The 24,608-nt window shown below is 40.3% G+C and overlaps 1 protein-coding gene across 6 annotated transcripts in view; it reads left to right on the top strand.

Annotated features, from left to right (window-relative positions):
• The window catches only part of ANKRD44 (ankyrin repeat domain 44), a 317,527-nt gene that overhangs the window by 150,838 nt on the left and 142,081 nt on the right, over positions 1-24,608 (top strand). For all 6 annotated transcript variants that reach the window (XM_079925376.1, XM_079925378.1, XM_079925377.1 and 3 more), the window contains one exon: positions 9,908-9,986. In XM_079925376.1, coding sequence (XP_079781502.1) covers positions 9,908-9,986 — 79 coding nt within the window. The remainder of the gene's footprint in view (positions 1-9,907; positions 9,987-24,608) is intronic.

Genomic DNA, 24,608 nt, shown 5'->3' with positions numbered 1-24,608 from the left:
TAGCAATTCCTTTTAACTGCTGAGTAGTGTTCCATTGTATGAAAATACCACAGTTTGTTTATCCATTCATCTGTTGATACAGATTTGGATTGTTTCCAATTTTTGACTATTAAAACAAAGCTGTTACGACTTGTGGCTGCCAAGGGGGAGGGGGCTGATGGAGGGATGGATTGGGAGTTTGGGATTAGCAGATGCAAACTGTTGTATACAGAATGGGTAAAGAACAAGGTCCTACTGTATAGCACAGGGAACTATATTCAATATCCTGTACTAAACTATAATGGAAAAGAATATGAAAAAGAATATATATAATATATACATAAGTAAAAAAAAATATATATATATATATACATAAGTGAATCACTTTGCTGTACAGCAGAAACTAATACAACATTGTAAATCAACTATACTTCAATAAAATAAATTTTAAAAAATAAAGCTGTTACAGGCATTCATGTACAGGCCTTTGTGTGGACGGATGCTTTCTTTTCTCTTGGGTAAATACCTAAGAGTAGAATATCTGGATCATATATGTCGAATGATCAATGTCATTGAGCATTACTTCATGTGCTTATTTGCTATCTGTATATCTTCTTTGGTGAAATATCTGTTCACATCTTTTGCCTACTTTTTGATTGGATTGTTTTCATATTAGTGAGTTTTGAGATTTTTTGGGTATATTTTAGATAGAAGTCCTTTATCTGATATATACTTTAAAATATTTTCTTTCACTCTGTGGCTTGTCTTCTCATTCTCTCAACAGTGTGTTTCAAAGAGCAGAAATTATTATTTTTGATGCAATTCAATTTATCAATTTGTACTTTTATGGGTCACGCTTTGGTGTTATATCTAAGAAATCTTTGTCTAACCTAAGGTCACAAGGGATTTCTCCAGTGTTTCCTTTAGAATTTTAAGTTTTACATTTAGTTCTACGTTCCACCTTGATTTAATTTTTGTCTAGTGTGCAGGGTTTGGGTTGGAGGTTTTTTGTTTGTTTTTGCTTATGGCTATCTAATTGTTTCAGTGCCATTTGTTGAAAAGGCTGTCTTTTTACCAGTGAGTTGCCCTTGCACCTTCTTTGAAGATCATGTGTTGTCCATATATGTGCCTTTGCACCAATTCCAAATTGTCTTGATTACTGGAGGTTTATGATAAGTCTCAAAATCAGGTAGTATTCATTCTCCAACTCTATTCTTCTTGCCTACTAGTACTTTTTACTTATGAGAATTTTGTTCTTAGGTCTGGAGTATTAGGGCAAGAGTACCAATTCTAACAAACAATAACTTTCACTTTGTTTACTTATAACTATTCAGAGAGTCAGCAAGAGCATGAACAATGGAATCAGATCTGGTTCTGAATCCTGGTTCTGCCACTAATTAGCTGTGTGACTCTGGTCAAGTTACTTATCATCTCAAAGTTTCAGGCTCCTCCACTGTAAAATAGGGATGATAATATTTACCTCACAGTATTGTTTTAAGGAACAAATTAGAAAATATAAAAATCTCTGATATAATTTTTGCTTAATATACATTAATTTAGTTAAAAAATTAATGCAATAAAATATATAGTATTTAGTTACCTAAGGCACATATAATCAAAATGTCTTTGGCATTCTCATTTCTCTTATTTCATCTTTTTTTTTTTTGGCCACACAGCTTGCAAGATCTTAGTTCCCCAACCAGGGATCAAACCTGGGACCTGGCAATGAGAGCACCAAGTTATAACCACTGGGCCAATTCCCGCCAGGGAGTTCCTATATTTTATTTAAAGTCTTTTAATAAGACTTTAAAATCTCATTTTAAAGTCTTTTGAGTGATTATTGTTTAGTTTCTATAATTAGGTATAGTTTTGAGGTTTGAATTTGAACTTTTTTTTTTTTTTTTTTGCGGTACGCAGGCCTCTCACTGCTGTGGCCTCTCCCATTGCGGAGCACAGGCTCCAGACGCGTAGGCTCAGCGGCCATGGCTCACAGGCCCAGCCGCTCCACGGCATGTGGGATCTTCCCGGACCAGGGCACGAACCCGTGTCCCCTGCATCGGCAGGTGGACTCTCAACCACTGCGCCACCAGGGAAGCCCTGAACATTTTTGATATAGCAAAATGTACTAGTGTTTCCCATACATCTGTGTTACATTCAGATGGATGGGTTGAAATACCAACAGAGTGATAGTTGAATGAGGTTGTTCAATGGTGCGGGTGTATAGGGGCAGAGATTAACCATCACTTTTGAGGCATAGAAAATTCCAGCCAAGGAAAATCCAGCTCCATGGGATCACTCATGCATGGAAGAAGAATGACGACTGTAAATCTGAATTTTTCTCTTATGGTGACTTGGGGTAGACATTGACCCATCTCTGCTGTGTCTAGGTGAAGGCATAACGAGTTTTCATTGAAAGTTGAATTAAGCAATATTTTAAAAAACCCTCCGCACATCATAAGAAAAAGACTAATAACTGAATTTGGAAATGGATAAAGGATATGTACAGGCAGTTTGCAGTTGAAGAAGCCAGAACTTTTAGTAAACATATGAAAAGAATCTTAACCTCACTTGTATTTAGTGAAATATAAATCAAAGCCACAATGAAATACCATGTTAGGTATATCATGTTGGCAAAGAGTAATAAGGTTGATAACAGCAAATATTGGCAAGGATATCAGGGATAGGAACTAATTAATATTTGACTGGTGGGAGTATAAATTGGTGAACCATTTTTTGAAAGCTATTTGGCAATACCTAATAAAGTTGAACGTGAATATTCCCTAAGATCCAGCCCTTTGATTTCTTGGTATCTGCTCTAGGGAAATTCTCATACATATTCCCAGAGACACATGTACAGAATGTACATTGCAACATCGTTTGTGGTAGTGAAGAACTGAAAACTGCCTAACCTAACATGTCTCTGTTTCTGTGTCTCTTTCTCTCTGTCTCTCTCTCTCTCTGTCTCTCTCTCTGTCTGTCTGTCTGTCTGTCTGTCTCTCTCTCTCTCTCTCTCTCTCACACACACACACACACGTTATTTTCAAGACCATTTGCAAGTCACAATACTCATGACATTTTACCCCTAAAGCTATTTTTTAAAAACAGAGTTCTGAAGCAGATGTAAAAAATGTTAACATGTTTGACATGTTTGATTTTGCTGGTGGGAACATATAGATCTGGTATTTTCTGTACTCCTCTGTATTTGTGAGATGTTAAAAAGAAACATGATTTTTGTTTCCCTCCTTTGCTTTCTTTTCTTCTTCACAAATTTCTTTTAATTTCCCACCTTCAGACGAAACATCTTTCCCGTTCTGCATACTGTTTGATTTAAATCTTTAATGTGTCTTTGGCTCTTTTCCTCATATGATTTGAAGTATCTCCAAGGTACATATTTTGTGTCCAGAGTTCTTTAGATATCTGCTTGCTTCTAGTGATCTCCGTTCAATATCACATACGCTGGTTGGGCCTAAGTTGTTAGTTATTTCTTTGCTTCTTTGGTATTGGTGGGAGTTTGAGTTGACGATTGGAACTTAACTTTTGTATTTCATGACAGGAAAGGTTTGCAGAGTTTGTTTTCTAATATTGCTCCATCTGCCCGTCTTGGTATATAAGCTATTTCTTTGTAGGGAGGGATGTTTGTTTTAGTGTATGACAGATACTTACAATGAAGATTAGATCATGCACTTCTAGCTGAGAATTTCCAAAGCATGTAATAAACAGTTCTTAATCTTCAAAAGAGAGGCTTGGGGTGCCCTCTCAGTCGGCCTGCCTACACAGTATTTTCAGCTGCCAGAACGGACTCTGCCCATGTCAAGCTCACTTTACATGGACATACTTCTAGTTCCCTATTTTCTTTCATCTGCTTCTTTGGTAAACAGACGACAGAAACTTCCTCTGCCTGATCTTTCTGTGACATACTGCAAATTTAGCTCAGACGCCAGCTGGCTGTGTGTCTTTGGCTATTCATAGAAAGGGAGGGTTTACCTTCCTTCCTTCTGAAGAAACCTGATTTTTTTCCATGGGTCCGAATCTGTTTGCCAAGGGCTATTTGGAATGGGAGCTCCTGGGGAATGGGAAAAAATCTCCCTTTTTGTGGTACTTGAACAGTCTATTTAAAAACTACATTGATGAGTTATTTCTAATCTGTGCTTGCTTTTGAATTGTTTTCTCCTCTTGTATTCCTGGGTGTTGTAAAGACCTACACAACCATTCATGAGCTATTGGTCATCACAGAGAATCCACTTGGGTAACAGAAGTGAATGCAAATGGTGCAGAACATGTAGCTTGGCCACTCTGCCCGAAGGCTACTCTGGTCCTAGCCTGGTCCTAGATTCTGATTTCGATCCAGAAACTACCCCTAAGGCAGCCTATAAGATACAGGCTGGGCTCTGTGACTGACCTGCAAGTCTGACCCAGGGCTTCCAAAGTTCCCATTTAAGCTGGAGCCAATGGGGCCTCTCGAGAGTCCTGGGCAAAATTTGTTTACTTCCCAGTTCAGGAGAGACTTTTTTTCTTGTCGGTTTAGACTTCCTGCCCAGGCTTGGTCAGAATTGGACAGGTTTTGGGGCAATATTTACTACAACATTTGTCTCAGTTTATTTTCACAAATGTTTTAACATCACGAATATCAGTAATTACCATGTCCCTGCTTTTGTTTCTGTTCTGATGTCCTAAATTTGGAAACTGGTAACTGGACTGTGTCTTTAGGGTGAGGACTGGATGTTTTAAATTTTCCATTCCTAACATCTACCACAATGTCTGGGAGATAATACCTTCTCAATAAATGTCTGTGCCTAGAAAATATGGCTGAATAAATGGTTGTAAAACATATCCCAAAGTCACTGTACTTATTTTATCCTTCTCCAATTCTCTTTTTTTAACTTTTGTTTTCATCTCTCTTAGACCAAAGCCTTACATCCTTTCTAGCATCATTTGTACTGCTTCCTGTAACTCTTCCTTCATACCTCTTCCCCCAAATTTTGTTCAGTTAAAAAAAGAGAAGGTCTTGTTTTCTCCCTTGGGCTTTGTCCTTCATGTTTAAATGATTTTAGACATTACTCGTATCTCTGTCTGCTTCTTCTATAATATTATCTCAGGCTCTTGCTGGCTGTTATGCCTGCTAACCCTGGCTTATGGGAAATTAATTGTTTCTACGTGGGTCTGTGGTTTAGGCTGGTGAGCTCATCTTCAGCGGGGGTTTAATATGCGGGAATCCTGGATTGCTTGGGTTGAGGGCACATCTGTCCAGATAGATTTTGTTTCTTCTTCTTGGCACCCTAGGGGTATCCTTGGCTTAGAACCAATTTTTATGCCGATTTTTTAGCTTGAGAGTTTCTAGACTACAAAGGTATTGTGAATTCAAAACCCCAAACCACACGAGGGCAGACTCTGGGGACGTGGGTGCTCAGCGGGGACACTTTTGTTCTTCCACCAAGAATCTAGGCCAAGGCATCGCTTTGCCATCTGCCCATGGAGTGTCTGGCCTTTTCTCGAGCCCACCATTGCACTTCAAGGATCTTTCTTCAAGACCACTTCATGGGTCTTCCAGTTCCAGTTCTCTACCTCACCTCCCAGCCCTGAGCAAGTGTTCAGTCCCAGGCTCCTGGGGTATGACTTCTCCCTGCAGGGTAATAAACTCATGTGCTTCCAGCTTTGGTTCTCACTTTACTCTTCATTTCTGGCCCCAGACTATTACTTTAACTTACTGTAAGCTCATTTAAATGAATGTTTACTATATGTGTGTCACATTTTCCCCAGAATCTCTTAGGGATTATAATGGAAAGTTTTTTAGACTCTCAAGGCAACTTCTAAGATGATGTTCTTGCTTCCATTTTTATAAAGAAAACAGTTTTAGGTTGGTAGCCAACACACCTAATTCTTTGACATCAGTTTGCTGTGTTGGGCAAGTCATATAATCTAGGGGTCAGATTCCCTATCTTTTAAATAGTGGTAACAAGACTTAACAACACAGTTCTGAAAGATGTGTCTCCTCTGATAGGGATATTATGAGATTTAAGTAATAGAAGACATGAAAAGACATTTTGAAAAAAAATTAAAAGCCCTGCATAAGTACCAGATAGGTTTTTTTTTTAAACATCTTTATTGGAGTATAATTGCTTTACAATGGTTCTGCTTTATAACAAAGTGAATCAGCTATGCATATACATGTATCCCCATATCCCCTCCCTCTTGTGTCTCCCTCCCACCCTCCCTATCCCACCCCTCTAGGTGGTCACAAAGCACCGAGCTGATCTCCCTGTGCTATGTGGCTGCTTCCCACTAGCGATCTATTTTACATTTGGTAGTGTATATATGTCCATGCCACTCTCTCACTTCGTCCCAGCTTACCCTTCCCCCTCCCCGTGTCCTCAAGTCCATTCTCTACGTCTGCACCAGATAGGTTTTCTTTCTTCTTTTAGATGCCATAGGGGCATCATTGGCCTAGGACCTATTTTTACTAGTATTATTACTAGTATTCTGTTTTCCCCGGAGCCTTCCCCCTCCTTCTTCTACCATTGCATCTCCTACTCCATTTGTCTAGCTTATGGCAAGTAGAGTGGCCCTATACTTAGGCAGAGGATGAACTGCAGTTGGTGAAACCTGGCTGGTTTCACCTTATTGGGTATGGTGGTGAATGTGGCTCTGTTATTCACCCCTCAACTCATGATCCTGTACATCACTCGGGTTCCTTGCTAGAGAGCAGGTGTTGGTCAGTAGTAGTAATGCATTGTTATTTTGGATAAGGTCTTAATAGCACATGAAATGATTTATATGATTCTGCTGCTTCAGCGAACCAAACAACTACTTCCTGAATACAGATCTTCTCTGCAGTTACCTGTCTATGGCTTGTCACTGAAGGAGAGTGTCAATTGGCATAGATGTTCAGGAAGCTACAGGAAACCTTTAAATGCATATTAACAGGAACACTGGGATTTACAATCAAGGAGTTTTTACAATATGATCTCATGTAACACACCCATTTTATAATATAAAAACTTCAGTTTGGACAAGTCGTGTCATAAAAGGGGCCGCAGAATGAGCAAAGCCAGTTGTATAATGATGGACCAACCAGATTTGGATATTGGTGTTTTCTTGGCTTTTATTTGAGGCCAAGTTCTCAAACAGAGCATTGACTTTGCTTCAGGTCAAATTAAAGTTATAATTTGCGTGGGGTTAGTCCTTGTTTAAATCACTTAGGTGAGGTTTAATTTTTGAACAAAACTCTGGAACCAGTTCAATTCACGAAAGAACATATAATTATATAACTTTTATCCTAAGACCCAAGAGATACTTTTCAGTTGATATAATGAGGATTCAAAGGGAATATGAAGCTAAAAAGGAAAGTGCTTGTAGAAATATCTAGAAATAGAAGACATTTGTGAAAGTCTGGTCTCAGTTATTTGTATAGTTCATTGCACAAATTAATACACTTGATTCTCAAAGAAGCAAACATGTTTTTAAATATTGAAACTTCATTTTCACAGAAAGGATGATATAGCAATAAGGGGGTTAACCATGGTTGTATATCTTACTGAATTTTCCAAGGCATACCATTATTTAATATGGAATAGTTAACATGACTGCCCTATTTCCTCTTATCTGTAGTGATTGCCTGCAGCATACCTAGACAACATAAATTCCCAGCCAACTCAAACCCCCTCTTTTGATCCACTGAAAAGTTAGTTAATCCATTCATAAAACCTATTTACCAGACCTCCTAACAAATAGACGGGTCTGAAGATCAGTTCTTGTCATGTTCCCTGCCTGCCATCTGTTTTAGATATTAGCGAGGCATGAAATGCCTACAAGCTATGGTCTGAAAGAGACTGAGAGCAGAGGGCCTGAACTGTCCGCAAACAGAATAACAGAATCCTTAGGCTACAAAGACTGTTAGGTATATTGTCTAATCAAGTGACGATAGGAATGATGATTCAAATCAGTAGTGAATCCACAAATCTCGAAACTAAAATGCATGCTAGTTTCAGGAGAAACCTCTAAGATAGCATATAGGCTTTGGTTACTGTTGTTATGGGACAGGTGATGGAAGTTTGTGGAAGAGACCACACACATAGACTAGTTCAGTTTGGTCAGTTTATGCTGAGCACCTACTGTGCTGCTACTGTGGGGAGAGAAGGGAGTAAGACCTGTTCTTTACTCTATGAGAGTTCTCAGTCTTAGAGGGAAGATGTAACCAAACCAAACTTGGGTCTGCTCGCCTACATGCAGTAAAGACCATCTACTGATACTGGGCTGTAGTGAAGGAAGGTGCAGCGTTTATCACAAGACCAAGCAAGGGGTACTTGCCTTAGCAAGGGGTGGCTAATGCTGAAAATGCGTGCACTCCTCAGTGGCTTTCGGGGAAAGGTTTTTAAAGTCAGGGTGAGGGAGACGGTTTTGGGATGTGTGACCAGCTTGTGGACATTCTTCTGATTGGTTGGTGGTGAGGTAATCGGGAATCAACGTCATCAACCTTCTGGTTCCAACTTATCTGGGGTGTACGTGCTTGTGGTCAGCATGCAGTTAACTTCTTCCTCTTGGTGGGGGTTTCAGTATCTGCAAAACAACTCAAGGATGTGGCTCAGGATATTTCTATAGCACTTGAGGAGGAACTAAAGGTCCTAGACTTTGTTTAATGGCTAAACTATTATTATTTTCTCTTACTTTTCTTTGTTTCTTTCTTTCTCATTTCTTTGGTTAGATTTATTCTTTGGAACTCAGGGAAGGCCTAGGAGGCTAAAGTTTTTCTACAAACAAGAGACAGGTAGAGGACAGGGATGTGGGTCCTGTCCCGGGAAGGCCCCATAGGGTCCTGCTGGGTTACAGTATCGCCCAACTATCTATGCTGTGACAATAATGGCTACTACGGAGCACTTGCTGGGCATGCGCCAAGGCTCATGCCTGCCTAGGACTTATTTACTTACGTTATCTTGAATGTTCTTATCAGTTCTCTAGGGAGAGACTATCATCTCCAGTTTACAAATGGGAAAGCAGTATTTCTTCCCCTGCCTGTTAGCATGCTGCCTCTCAGCACAATATGTTAAATGCCTTGCCGAGGACTGAGGCTGGAATCTGACAGGCGAAGGTCTAATCTTGACTCTGCTATATACCTATGGGGTCTTGAGGACATTTCTTAATTTATCTGAGCCATAGTTTCTCATCTATGAAACAGTAATATCTACCTCACCTCTCAGCTTCAAGGTCAACATCCTCTGAAAGGCCTTACTCAACCACTCTAAGGACTCTTTTTCCCATCTCCCCAGTCACTTGATCTCATTATCCTGTTTTTATTTTGTCATGGCCTTTATCACCATCTGAAAGGATCTCATGTGTCATTGGCTTACATGACTATCGTCGGCCTCCCCACATGATTGTGAGTTTCATGAAGCCAGGGACTGGGCCTGTCGTGGTCACCCTCCCTGTCCCCAGAATCTGGCTTCTGGCACCTAGTAGGCATTCAATAAGTACTACATGAATGGGCAGTGGTCTAGGCAACAGTTGATGGAAAATGTCCTTGTGAACAATTCCACTAGGTTCTCTCAGAAAGAAAATAAATCATTGAAAGCTTTGAACTATGCTGTTAAGGTAGGTAGAAAGATTTGAATTTTTTTTTTTTTTAACCATACTGAAGGTTTAAAAATAAGTTGAATTTCATCATCCAGTGCATGATGGTCCATCCTTGACCTGAACTGGGCTTCAATAAAAGGAGCAGGGAGGCAAATACGACACACAGACACAGAAATCGGGATCTTTCGTACACGTGACTGTGGGAGATGCTGAGAGAAATGTGTAACCAGAACTCACCTGAGTAGGTGTTTGGCCTTCACTCTCTGTCACAAGCATTAATCTCAGAGTGAGTGACATGTCGTACTATAACTACAAAAGATACCTCCGGCTGCCACTGACTTGTTTATCTTTGCCATTGTTTCAGGATTCTGAGAAGCGAACCCCGCTTCACGTGGCTGCGTTTCTGGGAGATGCAGAGATCATTGAACTCCTGATTCTGTCAGGTAAATATCAGCTGTACTTAAAAGTCAACTGCAGATAAAAATTTAAATGACCAATTTACTGGACTGACTACTACAATGAACCCAAACAAAATTTCTTTACTGTGCTCGTGGAAGTTTATTTGATCATGGAGTTTATCAGTAGACAAGGGACAATGCAAGACCTTCTTCTTATTGAAAAATGACTTCTCTAGTGACACTTTTATATTGCTTTGAGAGTCTGATTCCTGACTGTCTAACCAGGCCCAGTATTGTGAATGAATTCAGTACATTTGGATATCTTTTAATTTTTTTTCATTGTAAAAAAACAAAGAACAAACAAGAAAGCTGTTTTCTTAAGGTCTACATGAACACATGTAAATGTGTATGTGTATTTACATATATTTAAATTGCATTACAAAACAATACTATGTTTTGCTTATGGATACATGACTGTAATGCTATAATCAAATAATAAAAATATGGAGGGAAAGGAAACATATCCATTTCTGGATAGTGGTTACCTCTGAGGAGAACAACTGAGTGAGAGATGTCTTCAGGGGAGGGTATGAAAGAGACTATAACTCTGTAAAATTTTTTATTTTTTAAAAATTGGAGTAAATATGGCCAACACATGTTAAATCAGATTTGTGTGTGTACTGGTCTTTGTGATATTATTCTCTCTAGTTTTCGATGTATTTTAAATATTTCATCAGATTTTTAAAATGTCAGTGTTTTCATTTTTGGAAACCTGTATGCTTGGTACATCTCACCAAACAGGTTTCCAAAACCAGTATGTGCTTTCTCCCTTGAGTATTTGCTAGACAAATCCCCAGAATGAATCTGAGCACGTGCACGTGTCTCAGTGTGGATTGTAATCAGGCCAGCTGGCTTTCTTCCTCCTTCTTTTGGTTTGGGGAGATTCGGATCTGGAGGCAATGCCTCTTCCCACAGACCATGCAAAAGGCCTATAATAAGGTTTTACCTTTGTATGCAGTAGGGAAACTGTAGAATTCTAAAGTCATCTATGCAAAGGTAGGAACTGACATGGTAATTCGAGCAGATGTGGAGAACATTATGAAAAAGGAGCAAGCATTGTGCTGTGATACACAAAGAAGACTCACGTTGCCCTTATTTTTGTTGAGTTTGTGTCCTTGAGGTGGGTTTTCCCAGGAAACAAATATTTTGTGCCTTACAATGTTTGTGCCCCGTGCTCTTGACAATCTCGTGGAACTTAAGTTAGATTCCACGTAGTACTTCTGGTGCTCTTGAGAACAGGCCTTCATTCTGATGATTCTAAAGATGTTTCAGGGCTGTGTTCCAAGCAGAACATGTGCTGCTTGAGGTTGGCACAGTCTATGGCTAACAGCCAGCGCACACCTGGCTGGTCGCCCCAACAGTAGAAATTTGGCCCGTGGAAAATTATAGGCAGAATTGGTGAGGGTGAAAAATAAAGAGTTTTGTGGTATGACACCTAATGGTCCCGACCTGCTGTACTCACCATCTAAATGTTGTATTAAGAGACAGATCTGGGTCTCAGAGGAATGTTTGATTCATGAATGTACAAATTCAAAACCTTGTTTTAGATCCCCAGCTTTGGTTTTTGGTTTGTTTCTCCACATTCGAAGGGGAAGGTTTTAATTCTTCAGCATGAAGGACCCATCTGTTTTTTTTTTTCAGGCATCTGGGGCCTGGTGATCAAGAAACTTGATTTCACCTCCCCTTCACGTGGGCATGGAGTACACCAGCCTCTTTTAAACGGGGCTTATTCAGTAGAGCCGGGAGAAACTGTTCTGTATATCTAGATCTGTACACCTGTTCTCTTAGCCCAGTCATCTAGGAAGAATCACTGGCTATTAATGTCTCTAGTATAATTTTGGGTGGCACATGCTATGGAATTTTTCCTTCTTCCCTCATCAAATTAGGAAGACCAAGGGCATGGGAGAGCATTGGGAAAGTTCTTTAGAAATCTTATTCAGCTGTGGAAACTTAGGCGAATTCTTGGAATTCTCATGGTTTTAATTTCCCCAAAAGGTCCTTTATTCAATATGTATATATTCTAAAGAAATGTCATTGTAAGAGCAATGATTTCATCTCTGAGCTTACATCTGGCAGCTGACCCTTTAGGGAATCCAACCAAACTGTTTTCCAATTTAATAATGAATGAGGTGCTAACAATTCCCACGTTGGACAAATCACTTGGCTTTGCCAGAATTGCCCATTACAGCTGTGTTCTGCATTGTTGTATTAACTTACAGAGCACAGTGTAACCCAAGCCCGCTAAATTCCTACTGACATTATCTCCTGTTAGCCAGGCAGATGGAACCCTGAACGCCTCTGAGCAGACAGCGAGGAATTTCAGGCCTTGCAGATTTCCTCTTCTTCTAACTGTCAGTCCACATTCTGGCTTTGTTTTCCCCACCTGCTTCTAGCTTCTGTTTTGGAACTGGACGAGTCAGGATTAAGGCAAATACAAGGTCAAGAGCTTGCTAAATCGTTTGCCTGGAGATGGATGAATGAGATCAATGTGAACCAATCAGTGACCGAGAGTTAAGAGCCTAGGCTTGAGATACAGGAAACAGAGCACACAGAGAAACAGCCACAGTAACGAGACCCTGTAGAGAAACTCTGGAGACACGCAAGGGTTAGGGAGTTCTGGGCTGAAGGAAGAAAACCAGAAGTACCCACCCTCTAAAATGGGAGTGTTTGTGAGGGTGTTTTTAATTTACTAATTAAAAATAGTAAATTTATTAGAACATAGGCCACCAAACAAGTGGTATTCCTGTAAAATTATTTCCTGTGATTGTTCAAAATGTGATTACTATTCCCAATGCAAATTGCCTCCAGAGCTGGTAGCAGGTCATTCTTTTGATTATCTCATGCATAACAAATATTCATCCTTTGAGGTTGGATTTGATTTTTTTTTTTTTTTGGTCTAGAGAAAGAGGGGTGATTAAATGAGTCAATGCTGATTTTGGCCTCCAATGTAGTGCAATTATAAAGTAATGGGCCATTTGCTGATGGATATATAAACTGGTTCCAAAGGCAGCTCCAAGGGGAGTTTTTTTTTTTTTTTTTTTTTGCGTTATGTGGGCCTCTCACTGTCGTGGCCTCTCTCGTTGCGGAGCACAGGCTCCGGACATGCTGGCTCAGCGGCCATGGCTTATGGGCCTAGCCGCTCTGCGGCATGTGGGATCTTCCTGGACCAGGGCACGAACCCGTGTCCCCTGCATCGGCAGGTGGACTCTCAACCACTGCGCCACCAGGGAAGCCCAAGGGGAGTTTTTAAAATGCTTTGGACAATGCTACATACATGGAATTATCATACACTGTTCCAAGGTCATTGCTTTGAAGGACAGTGCTCCTGGGCTGTAATAAGATTTGGTCTGTTTGTTTAAAAAAAAAAATCATAAACAAGCTGATCTCACTGTATTATAATCATACTTCATATGATCTTTCTTTCATATTTCTTTTTCTTTTAAATTAATTTGTTTATTTTTTTGGCTGTGTTGGGTCTTCGTTGCTGTGCGTGGGCTTTCTCTAGTTGTGGTGAGCGGGGCTACTCTTCTTTGTGGTGTGCGGGCTTCTCATTGTGGTGGCTTCTCTTTGTTGCAGAGCATGGGCTCCAGGTGCGTGGTCTTCGGTAGCTGTGGCACGCGACCTCAGTAGTTGAGGTGCACAGGCTTAGTTGCTCTGCGGCATGTGGGATCTTCCTGGACCAGGGCTCAAACCCGTGTCCCCTGCATTGGCAGGTGGATTCTTAACCACTGCGCCACCAGGGAAGTCCCCATATTTATTTCTATAATTAAAAGCGAAACATTGGCTAAACCCTCCTTAAGAGTCAGTTGTTCTCTCTGGCCTGTAAGAGTTTTAGTCATTTGGTCTACCTTTTTTCTTTATTCAACTTCTTCCTAGATGACAGGGCTAAGAGAACAGAAATATTGCCTCTGGAAAAGATGCCCAGAGTTCTCTTTACTCCTGATATCTATGAAAATAAAATCAAGTGTTAATAGGGATAAGATTAAAAAAAAAGATACTTAATTTGTAATTAAAGTTTATGCCTGATAACTTTTAGTTTTGTCTTTGTTTCTGCAGAACAGCATAGCCTAGTGCTTTAAAAAAAAATGATAAGCTTTAAAATGTCCTTGGGGAAAAAGCATTTGCCTTTAAATCATGAGACATGCAGACTCTGTGTCCTTCAGTGCACAATGGTGCCCGACAGGCAGGTAAATAACATGAAGCTTCCTTTAGAAAAATCAGTTATAAATATTCAACTCAAAACCATCTGATGTCTCCCTCTGACACGTAAACAAGACTCTCAGACAGACGGAGGAAGAGGATGAGGAAGCCGGTCTCACGGGATGACACTGATGAAATACTGCGTCCCCATTCAGAGAACTCTGCTTTTGTCCTAATAATTTTGTTGTTCTGGGAGAGGTTTCCTTGGCAGCTGCCTCTTCAGCCTTTTGGAGGAGGATTAGTAGAGGAATGGAGGACTTAAATAGTGACTGAAAGAATCTACTTCCTAGATTTCTAATTATCTTTCCATTCCTCAAGTGACCCGAAAGCTGCATGAACACAGTGCTGGTGTTTGTTACACACGGGGCGTGTGTTGCTGTATGCTGCGCAGCGAGCTCAGGGTCAAGGTGGAGGGATGAATCGGGAGATGGGGATTGACATATATACGCTAATATGTATAAAATGGATAAGTAATAAGAACCTGCTATATAAAAATTAATAAAATAAAATTAAAAAAATAACAATATAATATGATTGTATACATATAAATTATAAGAAAAACATAGTAGAAAAATAGGAGAAATAGGCAAAGAATATAAATAAATGGTTCTCAGAGAATGAATTATAAATGACCAGTAAACAAACATATTAGAAGATGCCCAACCTCACTGTTAAACAGGAAACACAAAAATGTGAGACCATTTTTCTCCAATCAGATTTGCACTATTTTATTTTATTTCTTTATTTTTGGCTGCCTTGGGTCTTCATTGCTGTGTGCGGGCTTTCTCTAGTTGCAGTGAGTCGGAGCTACTCTTCGTTGTGGTGCGTGGGCTTCTCATTGCGGTGGCTTCTCTTGTTGCAGAGCACAAGAGCTCTAGGTGCGCAGGCTTCAGTAGTTGTGGCACTCAGCCTCTAGAGCGTAGGCTCAGTAGTTGTGATACACGGGCTTAGTTGCTCCACGGCATGTGGGATCCTCCTGGACCAGGGCTCGAACCCGTGTCCCCTGCACTGGCAGGCGGATTCTTAACCGCTGCGTCACCAGGGAAGTCCTGCAATATTTTAAATAACTGATAATATCAAGTGTTGATGAGAATGTGGGGAAATTAAGCAATCATACACTGTGAGTGTGTACACTGATACACTTTGGAGGGTTCAGACTATGAAAACCAAAAGTGTGCATGACTGTTGACACAGAAAGTCCGTTTCTAATTATCTATCCTAGACAAATACTTGCACATTTGCGTAAGGAGTCATTTTCTGGATGTTCATAGCAGCATTGTTTGACTAGTGAAATACTGGAAACAATTGAAATACCCATCAATAGAGACGATGTCTTAAAAAATGTATATTTATATGTTGGAGTACATGTGGCAAATAGAATGGACTCATTCTCTAAATTTCGACATAAACAGATATGAAAAATGTATTATTGAATGAAACAAGGAAATTCAGTGTTATTACAATATGACACATTAATGTAAAAGCATACTTATGAAATACTGCTATAAATTTTTTAAAATTGTGTAATATTTTAAAAAACAAGAAGACTATTGTATTGGCCACTCAGCTTAATTCTCTGATTTTCTATGGGTACACGTATTTGTATATGAAGACATAAAAGAAACCAGAAGCTCACCAACCTAACAGAGTAGTAGTTTTCTCCAGGGAGTGAAGAGAGTCCAGCATTGGGGATGATTCTCAAGGGAACGTTACCTAAATCTTTCTATCTTTTTTTTTTTTTTTTTTTTTGCGGTACGCGGGCCTCTCACTGCTGTGCCCTCTCCTGTTGCGGAGCACAGGCTCCGGACGCACAGGCTCAGCGGCCATGGCTCATGGGTCCAGCCGCTCTGCGGCATGTGGGACCCTCCCAGACCGGGGCACGAACCCGTGTCCCCTGCATCGGCAGGCGGACTCTCAACCACTGTGCTACCAGGGAAGCCCAACAATCTATCTTTGAAAAGAAGAATGCACTCATGTATTACTCATATGATCAAAACATGAAGTAAAATAGGTCTGCTGCTATTCATGGTGATAGGCACATTTTCATAGCTCTGGTTCAAGCCAGTTCAGTTGAGGAGACATTGCTGGATCTCTATTTTAACCAGAAAGCATCCTTCATGTGGCAGCTGTTAACTAAGGTCTGAGCTCGACTCAGAACTGTGTCAATGGTAGATACCCTGGTCTCTATCCCTTAGTTCCCTGACTCTACTTCGATAATAGTTAGCAAGCAAGTATACAGTGTTTACCATGTGCCAGGAAGTGATCTCAGGGCTTTTGTGGTACATCCTTCTAGAATGTTTAATGTTTTTACAAAAATGGGTTCATTCATTCATAATGTTTTAGTACTTGCTTTTTGTGCACAACCATAGTTTGTGAACATCTGTCCACGTTATTAAGCATTCTTACAAAGCATCGCAGCTACATCATGTGGCTGTATGGTAATTCCAACCCTTTGTCTAATGCCAAAGTTGTTTCTAGTATTTTACTTTTATGACTAACCTTTCTTAAATCATCCTTAAAGATTAGTCTTAACATTTACCTAAAGTTATTTCCTTACAACAGAGCGTTCTAATACACACATACAAAGACAAAAATAGGTTGTGTATATGAGAGAGAGAGGGAGGAGGGAGAAGAGAGGAGGGGGAGACAGAGGGAGGGAGGATAAAGAGAGGAGGATGGAAGGTAAGATTTTTGGGGTTTTTTGTTTAACATCTTTATTGGAGTATAATTGCTTTACAGTGTTGTGTTAGTTTCTGCTGTATAACAAAGTGAATCAGCTATATGCATACGTATATCCCCATATCGCCTCCCTCTTGCGCCTCCCTCCCAACGTCCCTATCCCACCCCTCTAGATGGTCACAAAGCACCGAGCTGATCTCCCTGTGCCGTGCAGCTGGGAAGGTAAGATTTGAACTTGCAGTGGCAAAAGCAGGTAGACACAGGTCAGGCATGTACTACACACATGTCCTCTGCCCTTGTCAGTATGCTGGCGGTTTGGCTAGTGAGGGAGCTACTGAGATGAGATGCTTAGATTCAAAATGTGGTGATAAAATGACATGTGGAAAGACAGCAAAAGATGCGCTAAGATTCTAGAGCCCTCGCACCTTTGGGTAGGCACAAACTTTTTTTTTTTTAATTTTTTTTTATACAGCAGGTTCTTATTAGATTATATCTATTTTATACATATTAGTCTATACATGTCAATCCCAATCTCCCAGTTCATCCCACCACCACCCCCCGCCCCCACTTTCCCCCCTTGGTGTCCATATGTTTGTTCTCTACATCTGTGTCTTTGTTTCTGCCTTGCAAACCAGTTCATCTGTACCATTTTTCTAGATTCCACATATATGTGTTAATATACAATATTTGTTTTTCTCTTTCTGAGTTACTTCACTCTGTATGACAGTCTCTAGGTCCATCTACGTCTCTACAAATGACCCAGTTTTGTGCCTTTTTATGGCTGAGTAATATTCCATTGTATATATGTACCACAACTTCTTTATCCATTCATCTGTCGATGGGCATTTAGATTGCTTCCATGACCTGGCTATTGTAAATAGTGCTGCAATGAACATTGGGGTGCATGTGTCTTTTTGAATTATGGTTTTCTCTGGGTATATGCCCAGTAGTGGGATTGCTGGGTCATATAGTAATTCTATTTTTAGTTTTTTAAGGAACCCCCATACTGTTCTCCATAGTGGCTATATCAATTTACATTCCCACCAACAGTGCAAGAGGGTTCCCTTTTCTCCACACCCTCTCTAGCATTTGTTGTTTGTAGATTTTCTGATGATGCCCATTCTAATCGGTGTGAGGTGATACCTCATTGCAGTTTTGATTTGCATTTCTCTAATAATTAGTGATGTTGAGCAACTTTTCATGTGCTTCTTGGCCATCTGTATGTCTTCTTTGGAGAAATGGCTATTTAGGTCTTCTGCCCATTTTTTTTTTTTTTTTTGTGGCATGCGGGCCTCTCACTGTTGTGGCTTCTCCCGTTGCAGAGCACAGGCTCCAGACATGCAGGCTCAGCGGCCATGGCTCACGGGCCTAGCCGCTCCGCGGCATGTGGGACCTTCCCGGACCGGGGCGCAAACCCATGTCCCCTACATCAGCAGGTGGACTCTCAACCACTGCGCCACCAGGGAAGCCCTGTTGGAAGATTTTTAATCACAGTTTCAATTTCATTACTTGTGATTGGTCTGTTCATATTTTCTGTTCCTTCCTGGTTCAGTCTTGGAAGGTTATACCTTTCTAAGCATTTGTCCATTTCTTCCAGGTTTTCCATTTTATTGGCATAGAGTTGCTTGTAGTAGTCTGTCATGATGCTTTGTATTTCTGCAGTGTCCATTGTAACTTTTCTTTTCTAATTTTATTGATTTGAGTCCTCTCCCTCTTTTTCTTGATGAGTCTGACTAAAGGTTTATCAATTTGGTTTACCTTCTCAAAGAACCACCTTCTAGTTTTGTTGATCTTTTTATTATTTTCTTTGTTTCTATTTTATTTATTTCTGCTCTAATCTTTATGATTTCTTTCCTTCTACTAACTTTGGGTTTTGTTTGTTCTTCTTTCTCTAGTTCCTTTAGGTGTAAGGTTAGATTGTCTATTTGAAGTGTTTCTTGTTTCTTGAGGTAGGATTATATTGCTCTAAACTTCCCGCTTAGAACTGCTTTTGCTGCATACCTTAGGTTTTGGATTATTGTGTTTTCGTTGTCTTTTGTCTCTAGTTATTTTTTGATTTCCTCTTTGATTTCTTCAGTGATCTTTTGGTTATTTAGTAACGTATTGTTTAGCCTCCATGTGTTTGTGTTTTTTATGTTTTTTTCCCTGAAATTTATTTCTAATCTCATAGCATTGTGGTCAGAAAAGATGCTTGATATGATTTCAATTTTCTTAAATTTATCAAGGCTTGATTTGTGACCCAAGATGTGATCTGTCCTGGAGTATGTTCCATGTGCACTTGAGAAGAAAGTGTAATGTGCGGTTTCTGCATGAAATGTCCTATAAATATCAATTAAATCTGTCTGGTCTGTTGTGTCACTTAAAGCTTGTGTTTCCTTATTAATTTTCTGTCTGGATGATCTGTCTGTTGGTGTAAGTGAGGTGTTAAAGTCCCCCATTATTATTGTGTTACTGTCGACTTCCTCTTTTATAGCTGTTAGCATTTGCCTTATGTATTGAGGTGCTCCTATGTTGGGTGTATATATATTTATAATCGTTATATCTTCTTCTTGGGTTGGTCCCTTGATCATTATGTAGTGTCCTTCCTTGTCCCTTAGAACATTCTTATTTTAAAGTCTATTTTATCTAATATGAGTATTGCTACTCCAGCTTTCTTTTGACTTCCACTTGCATGAAATATCTTTTTCTATCCCGTCACTTTCAGTCTGTATGTGTCCCTAGGTCTGAAGTGGGTCCCTTGTAGACAGCATATAGATGGGTCTTGTTTTTGTATCCATCCAGAGAGCCTGTGTCTTTTGGTTGGAGCATTTAATCCATTCACATTTAAGGTAATTATCGATATGTATGTTCCTATGACCATTTTCTTAATTGTTTTGGGTTTGTTTTTTATAGGTTCTTTTCTTCTCTTGTGTTTCCCACTTACAGAAGTTCCTTTAGCATTTGTTGTAGAGCTGGTGCTGAATTCTCTTAGCTTTTGGTTGTCTGTAAAGCTTTTGATTTCTCCCTCGAATCTGAATGAGATCCTTGCTGTGTAGAGTAATCTTGGTTGTAGTTTTTTCCCTTTCATCACTTTAAATATATCGTGCCACTCCTTTCTGGCTTGTAGAGTTTCTGCTGAGAAATCAGCTGTTAACCTTATGGGAGTTCCCTTGTATGTTATTTGTCATTTTTCCCTTGTTGCTTTTAATACTTTTTCTTTGTCTTTAAATTTTGTCAGTTTGATCACTGTGTGTCTTGGCATGTTTCTCCTTGGGTTTATCCTCCTTGGGACTCTCTGCACTTCATGGACTTGGGTGGCTATTTCCTTTCCCCTGTGAGGGAAGTTTTCAACTATAATCCCTTCAAATATTTTCTCGGGTCCTTTCTCTCTCTCTCTCTTCTCCTGCTGGGACCCCTATAATGCAGATGTTGGTGCATTTAATGTTGTCCCAGAGGTCTCTTAGGCTGTCTTCATTTCTTTTTTCTTTATTCTGTTCTGTGGCAGTGAATTCCACCATTCTGTCTTCCAGGTCACTTATCCGTTCTTCTGCCTCAGTTATTCTGCTATTGATTCCTTCTAGTGTATTTTTCATTTCAGTTATTGTATTGTTCATCTCTGTTTGTTTGTTCTTTAATTCTTCTAGGTGTTTGTTCTTTAATCTTTTAGGTCTTTGTTAAACATTTCTTGCATCTTTTCAATTTTTGCCTCCATTCTTTTTCCAAGGTCCTGGATCATCTTCACTGTCATTATTCCGAATTCTTTTTCTGGAAGGTTGCCTCTCTCCACTTCATTTAGTTTTTTTCCTGGGGTTTTATCTTGTTCCTTCATCTGGTACATAGTCCTCTGCCTTTTCATTTTGTCTGTCTTTCTGTGAATGTGGTTTTCGTTCCGCAGGCTGCAGGATTGTAGTTCTTCTTGCTTCTGCTGTCTGCCCTCTAGTGGATGAGGCTATCTAAGAGACTTTTGCAAGCTTCCTGATGGGAGGGACTGGTGGTTGGTAGAGCTGGGTGTTGCTCTGGTGGGCGAGCTCAGTAAAACTTTAATCCACTTGTCTGCTGATGGGTGGGGCTGAGTTCCCTCCCTGTTGGTTGTTTGGCCTGAGGCAACCCAGCACTGGAGGCCACAGGCTCTTTGGTGGGGCTAATGGCCGACTCCGGGAGGGCTCACACCAAGGAGTGCTTCCCAGAACTTGTGCAGTTGGTGTCCTTGTCCCTGCAGTGAGCCACAGCCGCCCACTGCCTCTGTAGGAGACCCTCCAACACTAGCAGGTAGGTCTGGTTCAGTCTCCTATGGGGTCACTGCTCCTTCCCCTGGGTCCCGATGCTTTGTGTGTGCCCTTCAAAAGTAGAGTCTCTGTTTCCTCCAGTCCTGTCGAAGTCCTGCAGTCAAATCCTGCTAGCCTTCAAAGTCTGATTCTCTGGGAATTCCTCCTCCTGTTGCCGGGTCGCCAGGTTGGGAAGCCTGACATGGGGTTCAGAACCCTCACTGTAGTGGGTGGACTTCTATGGTATAATTGTTCTCCAGTTTGTGAGTCACCCACCCAGCAGTTATGGGATTTGATTTTATTGTGATTGCACCTTTCCTGTTGTGTCATTGCGGCTTCTCCTTTGTCTTTGGATGTGGGGTATCTTTTTTGGTGAGTTCCAGTGTCTTCTGTCTATGATTGTTCAGCAGTTAGTTGTGATTCCAGTGCTCTCACAAGAGGGAGTGAGTGCACATCCTTCTACTCCTCCATCTTCATCCCAAGAGGCACAAATTTCTGAGGTCCTGCCTTTCCTGCATGTGCTGACTTGCCTCTGTTCAACAGCTGGGGAGATCAGCGATAGTGATTGTGGAGAGAGGACAGCATGAGAAAAAAATGACAATTAGACAGCAAATAACACGTTGTTAACTTGAAATTTTCTTATCAAAATGGACTGTACAAATGAGGTCATCTGCAAATCCAACAGCAGCTCTTACTCGTCTTTCCTTACTCACCTTGGGTGAGCCTTAGGAAAGTCCTGGAAGAGACTACGAATGGGCCATTTTGTATGAAAGTGTCATATTTCTAACAAGAAGGGCGACTAACCAAGAAAACAGTAGTGTAAGAGAAAGCAACTTAATCCCCCCTGAACCATTTTCATTAAGAGACATAAAACTTTAAGTGTACTAGCTTTTTTAAAAGTATTTTAGGGCTTCTCTGGTGGCGCAGTGGTTGAGAATCTGCCTGCTAATGCAGGGGACACGGGTTCGAGCCCTGGTCTGGGAGGACCCCACATGCCGCAGAGCAACTAGGCCCGTGAGCCATGGCCGCTGAGCCTGCGCGTCCGGAGCTTGTGCTCCGCAACAAGAGAGGCCGCGATAGTGAGAGGCCCGCGCACCGCGATAAAGAGTAGCCCCCGCTTGCCACAACTAGAGAAAGCCCTCGCACTGAAACGAAGACCCAACACAGCAAAAATAAATAAATAAATTACTAAAACTCCTACCCCCAACATCTAAAAAAAAAAAAAAAGTATTTTATTAGAAAATATTTCAAATGTATAGAAAAGTATGGAGAATAATGTAATTAATACCCATGTATATAAGCTTTAAGAAATCTTAAGATTTTTCTATACTTGCATTATATCTTTTTGAAAAGGAAGTAAAGCATTGAAGACACAGTTGAAGCCCATTGTATCCTTTCCTTATCCTTTCACACCCTCCCTCCCTAGAGGCAACCACTAGCCAGAATTGGTAGTTGTTTTCTTTAGCCATATTTATTACTTTTTTTTCAATCTGTGCATCTATAAACAACATATTGCTTTGTTTTTGTAAATTTAAAAACTTTATGTAACTGGTATTAAGCCGTTGGTATTAATCTGCAACTTCATTTGTTCTTTCAATGTTGTGTTTCTGAAGTGCATATGTTTATATATGTAACTTCAGTCTGTTCCTTTCCATGACAGTGTAGCATTCCATTGTACAAATATACCACAGTGTATTTTTCCATTTTCCTCTTGATCACCATTTGGGATCCCAATATCTTGCTGTTACAAACATGCTTCAGTGAATATTCTTGTACATGTATGAGAGTTTCTCTAGGGTATATGATTGGGTGGAATTGCTGGGTGGTAGGGCACACACATCATCAGTTTTATTAGGTAGCATCACCCTGTTTCCAAAGGGGGTTGTACCAATTCACACTCTCACCATCTGTAGCTATGTTTCCCTGTTGCTCCATATCCTTGCTAACTCTTGGCATTTCACACTTTAAAATTTTCCCCAGTTTGATGTGTGCACTATGCTTTGTTAATGTTGCTTTCGTTGGCTTCTCCCTGATGAATTTTGAGAAGTATCTTTTCACATGTGTCTTACCATTTGGGTTTCTTCTTCTTGCATTAGCTTTTTAAGTTTATACACAATATTTACTCTGTGAAAGACCATGAATAACAAAATATATATTTCTGTTCCATATTATTATAACCGGTGTTTGGAACTAGAAGGAAAACTATGAGAAAGGAGGAATGAAATCAAGGGGGAATATATACATATATATGAAAAATATATACATGAAAGTGGAGAAAGAGGGAGAGAAGAGTGACTCGAAGAACCAGAGATAAAGATGGGGAAAATGGAAGGGAAATGCAATCAGTGTTAGTTGAATGCTGTGTGAATGTTGCTAGTTTTGAAGTGAGGCACACTGCCCTAGAGCTTGGCTTTGAAGTCAGACTACCTGGGTTCAAATCTACCATTTCCTAGCTGGGGACCTGGAGCGTGTTATTTCTCATGGCCTTGGTTCCCTCATCTATAAAACTGGCATAATAAGAGTATCTCCCTATTAAATGGATTACACGTACGTTAGTATAGAGAGTCAGCGTTCAGATGATGTTAGCCATTCTTAACACGGCTCTTAGCAGTTTCACAGCTCTAATGGTAGAATCATAGCTCCTTAGAACTGAAGAGAGCTACTCAAGCAAACGAGTAGCCAAGCCTGGGCTCTGCCACCCAGCATTTAGAGCTGCGCTGTTCAGTATGGTAGCCACACTCCAGCTGTGGCTGTTGAACGCTTGAAGTGTGGCCTGATTGAATGGAGATGTGTTGTGAGTGTGAAATACACATGGGATTTTGAAGCTTTAGCATGAAAAAAAAGAATGCAAATTATCTCAATAATTAAAAAATTCAATTACATGATAATATTTTGGATATATTGAGTTAAGTAAGTAAAATATATTACTGAAGTTAGTTTACTTGTTTTTTATACCCTTTTTAGTGTGGTTACTAGAAAATTTTCAGTTACTTGGTTCACATTATATTTCCATTGGGCAGCATTGATTTAGAGGCTCTGAGGCAGAACTGATAGGCTACCCATAGTGGGTATCAATCTGTCCCATGTAGCATTCCTTCCTACAAACGTACTAAAGTGTTGATAAGAACATCATGCAGACAGCCAGGTGAAAATTCAAACCCAGAAACAGAGGGAACTCATGGCCAGATGTTCTTCATCTCAGGTGACTGATTTGACTTCGTGACACGGAAGTCCCTTAAACGTGGACAGGGAATCTGAAGGGACACCCTGATACAACCATCTCTACCGGTAGGGAATGAGGCTTGAATCCAGGTCTTCGTGAAATCTGGGTGATGATTGTGACGTGTCAAAGAAACAGCCTAGGATTAAGTAACAAATATACATTTGAGTTATGAGAGAGAATAAAAGGTCCGTCTTCTGATATGCAGGTATAAGCATGATATGGTAAAATAGACATATTTATGACCCGGGTAAAGGCCTGACA

This window comes from Stenella coeruleoalba (genome assembly GCF_951394435.1).
Source record: "Stenella coeruleoalba genome assembly, chromosome: 6".
In the NCBI taxonomy this organism is placed as follows: domain Eukaryota; kingdom Metazoa; phylum Chordata; class Mammalia; order Artiodactyla; family Delphinidae; genus Stenella; species Stenella coeruleoalba.
This window is presented reverse-complemented; position numbering and strand designations above follow the sequence as displayed.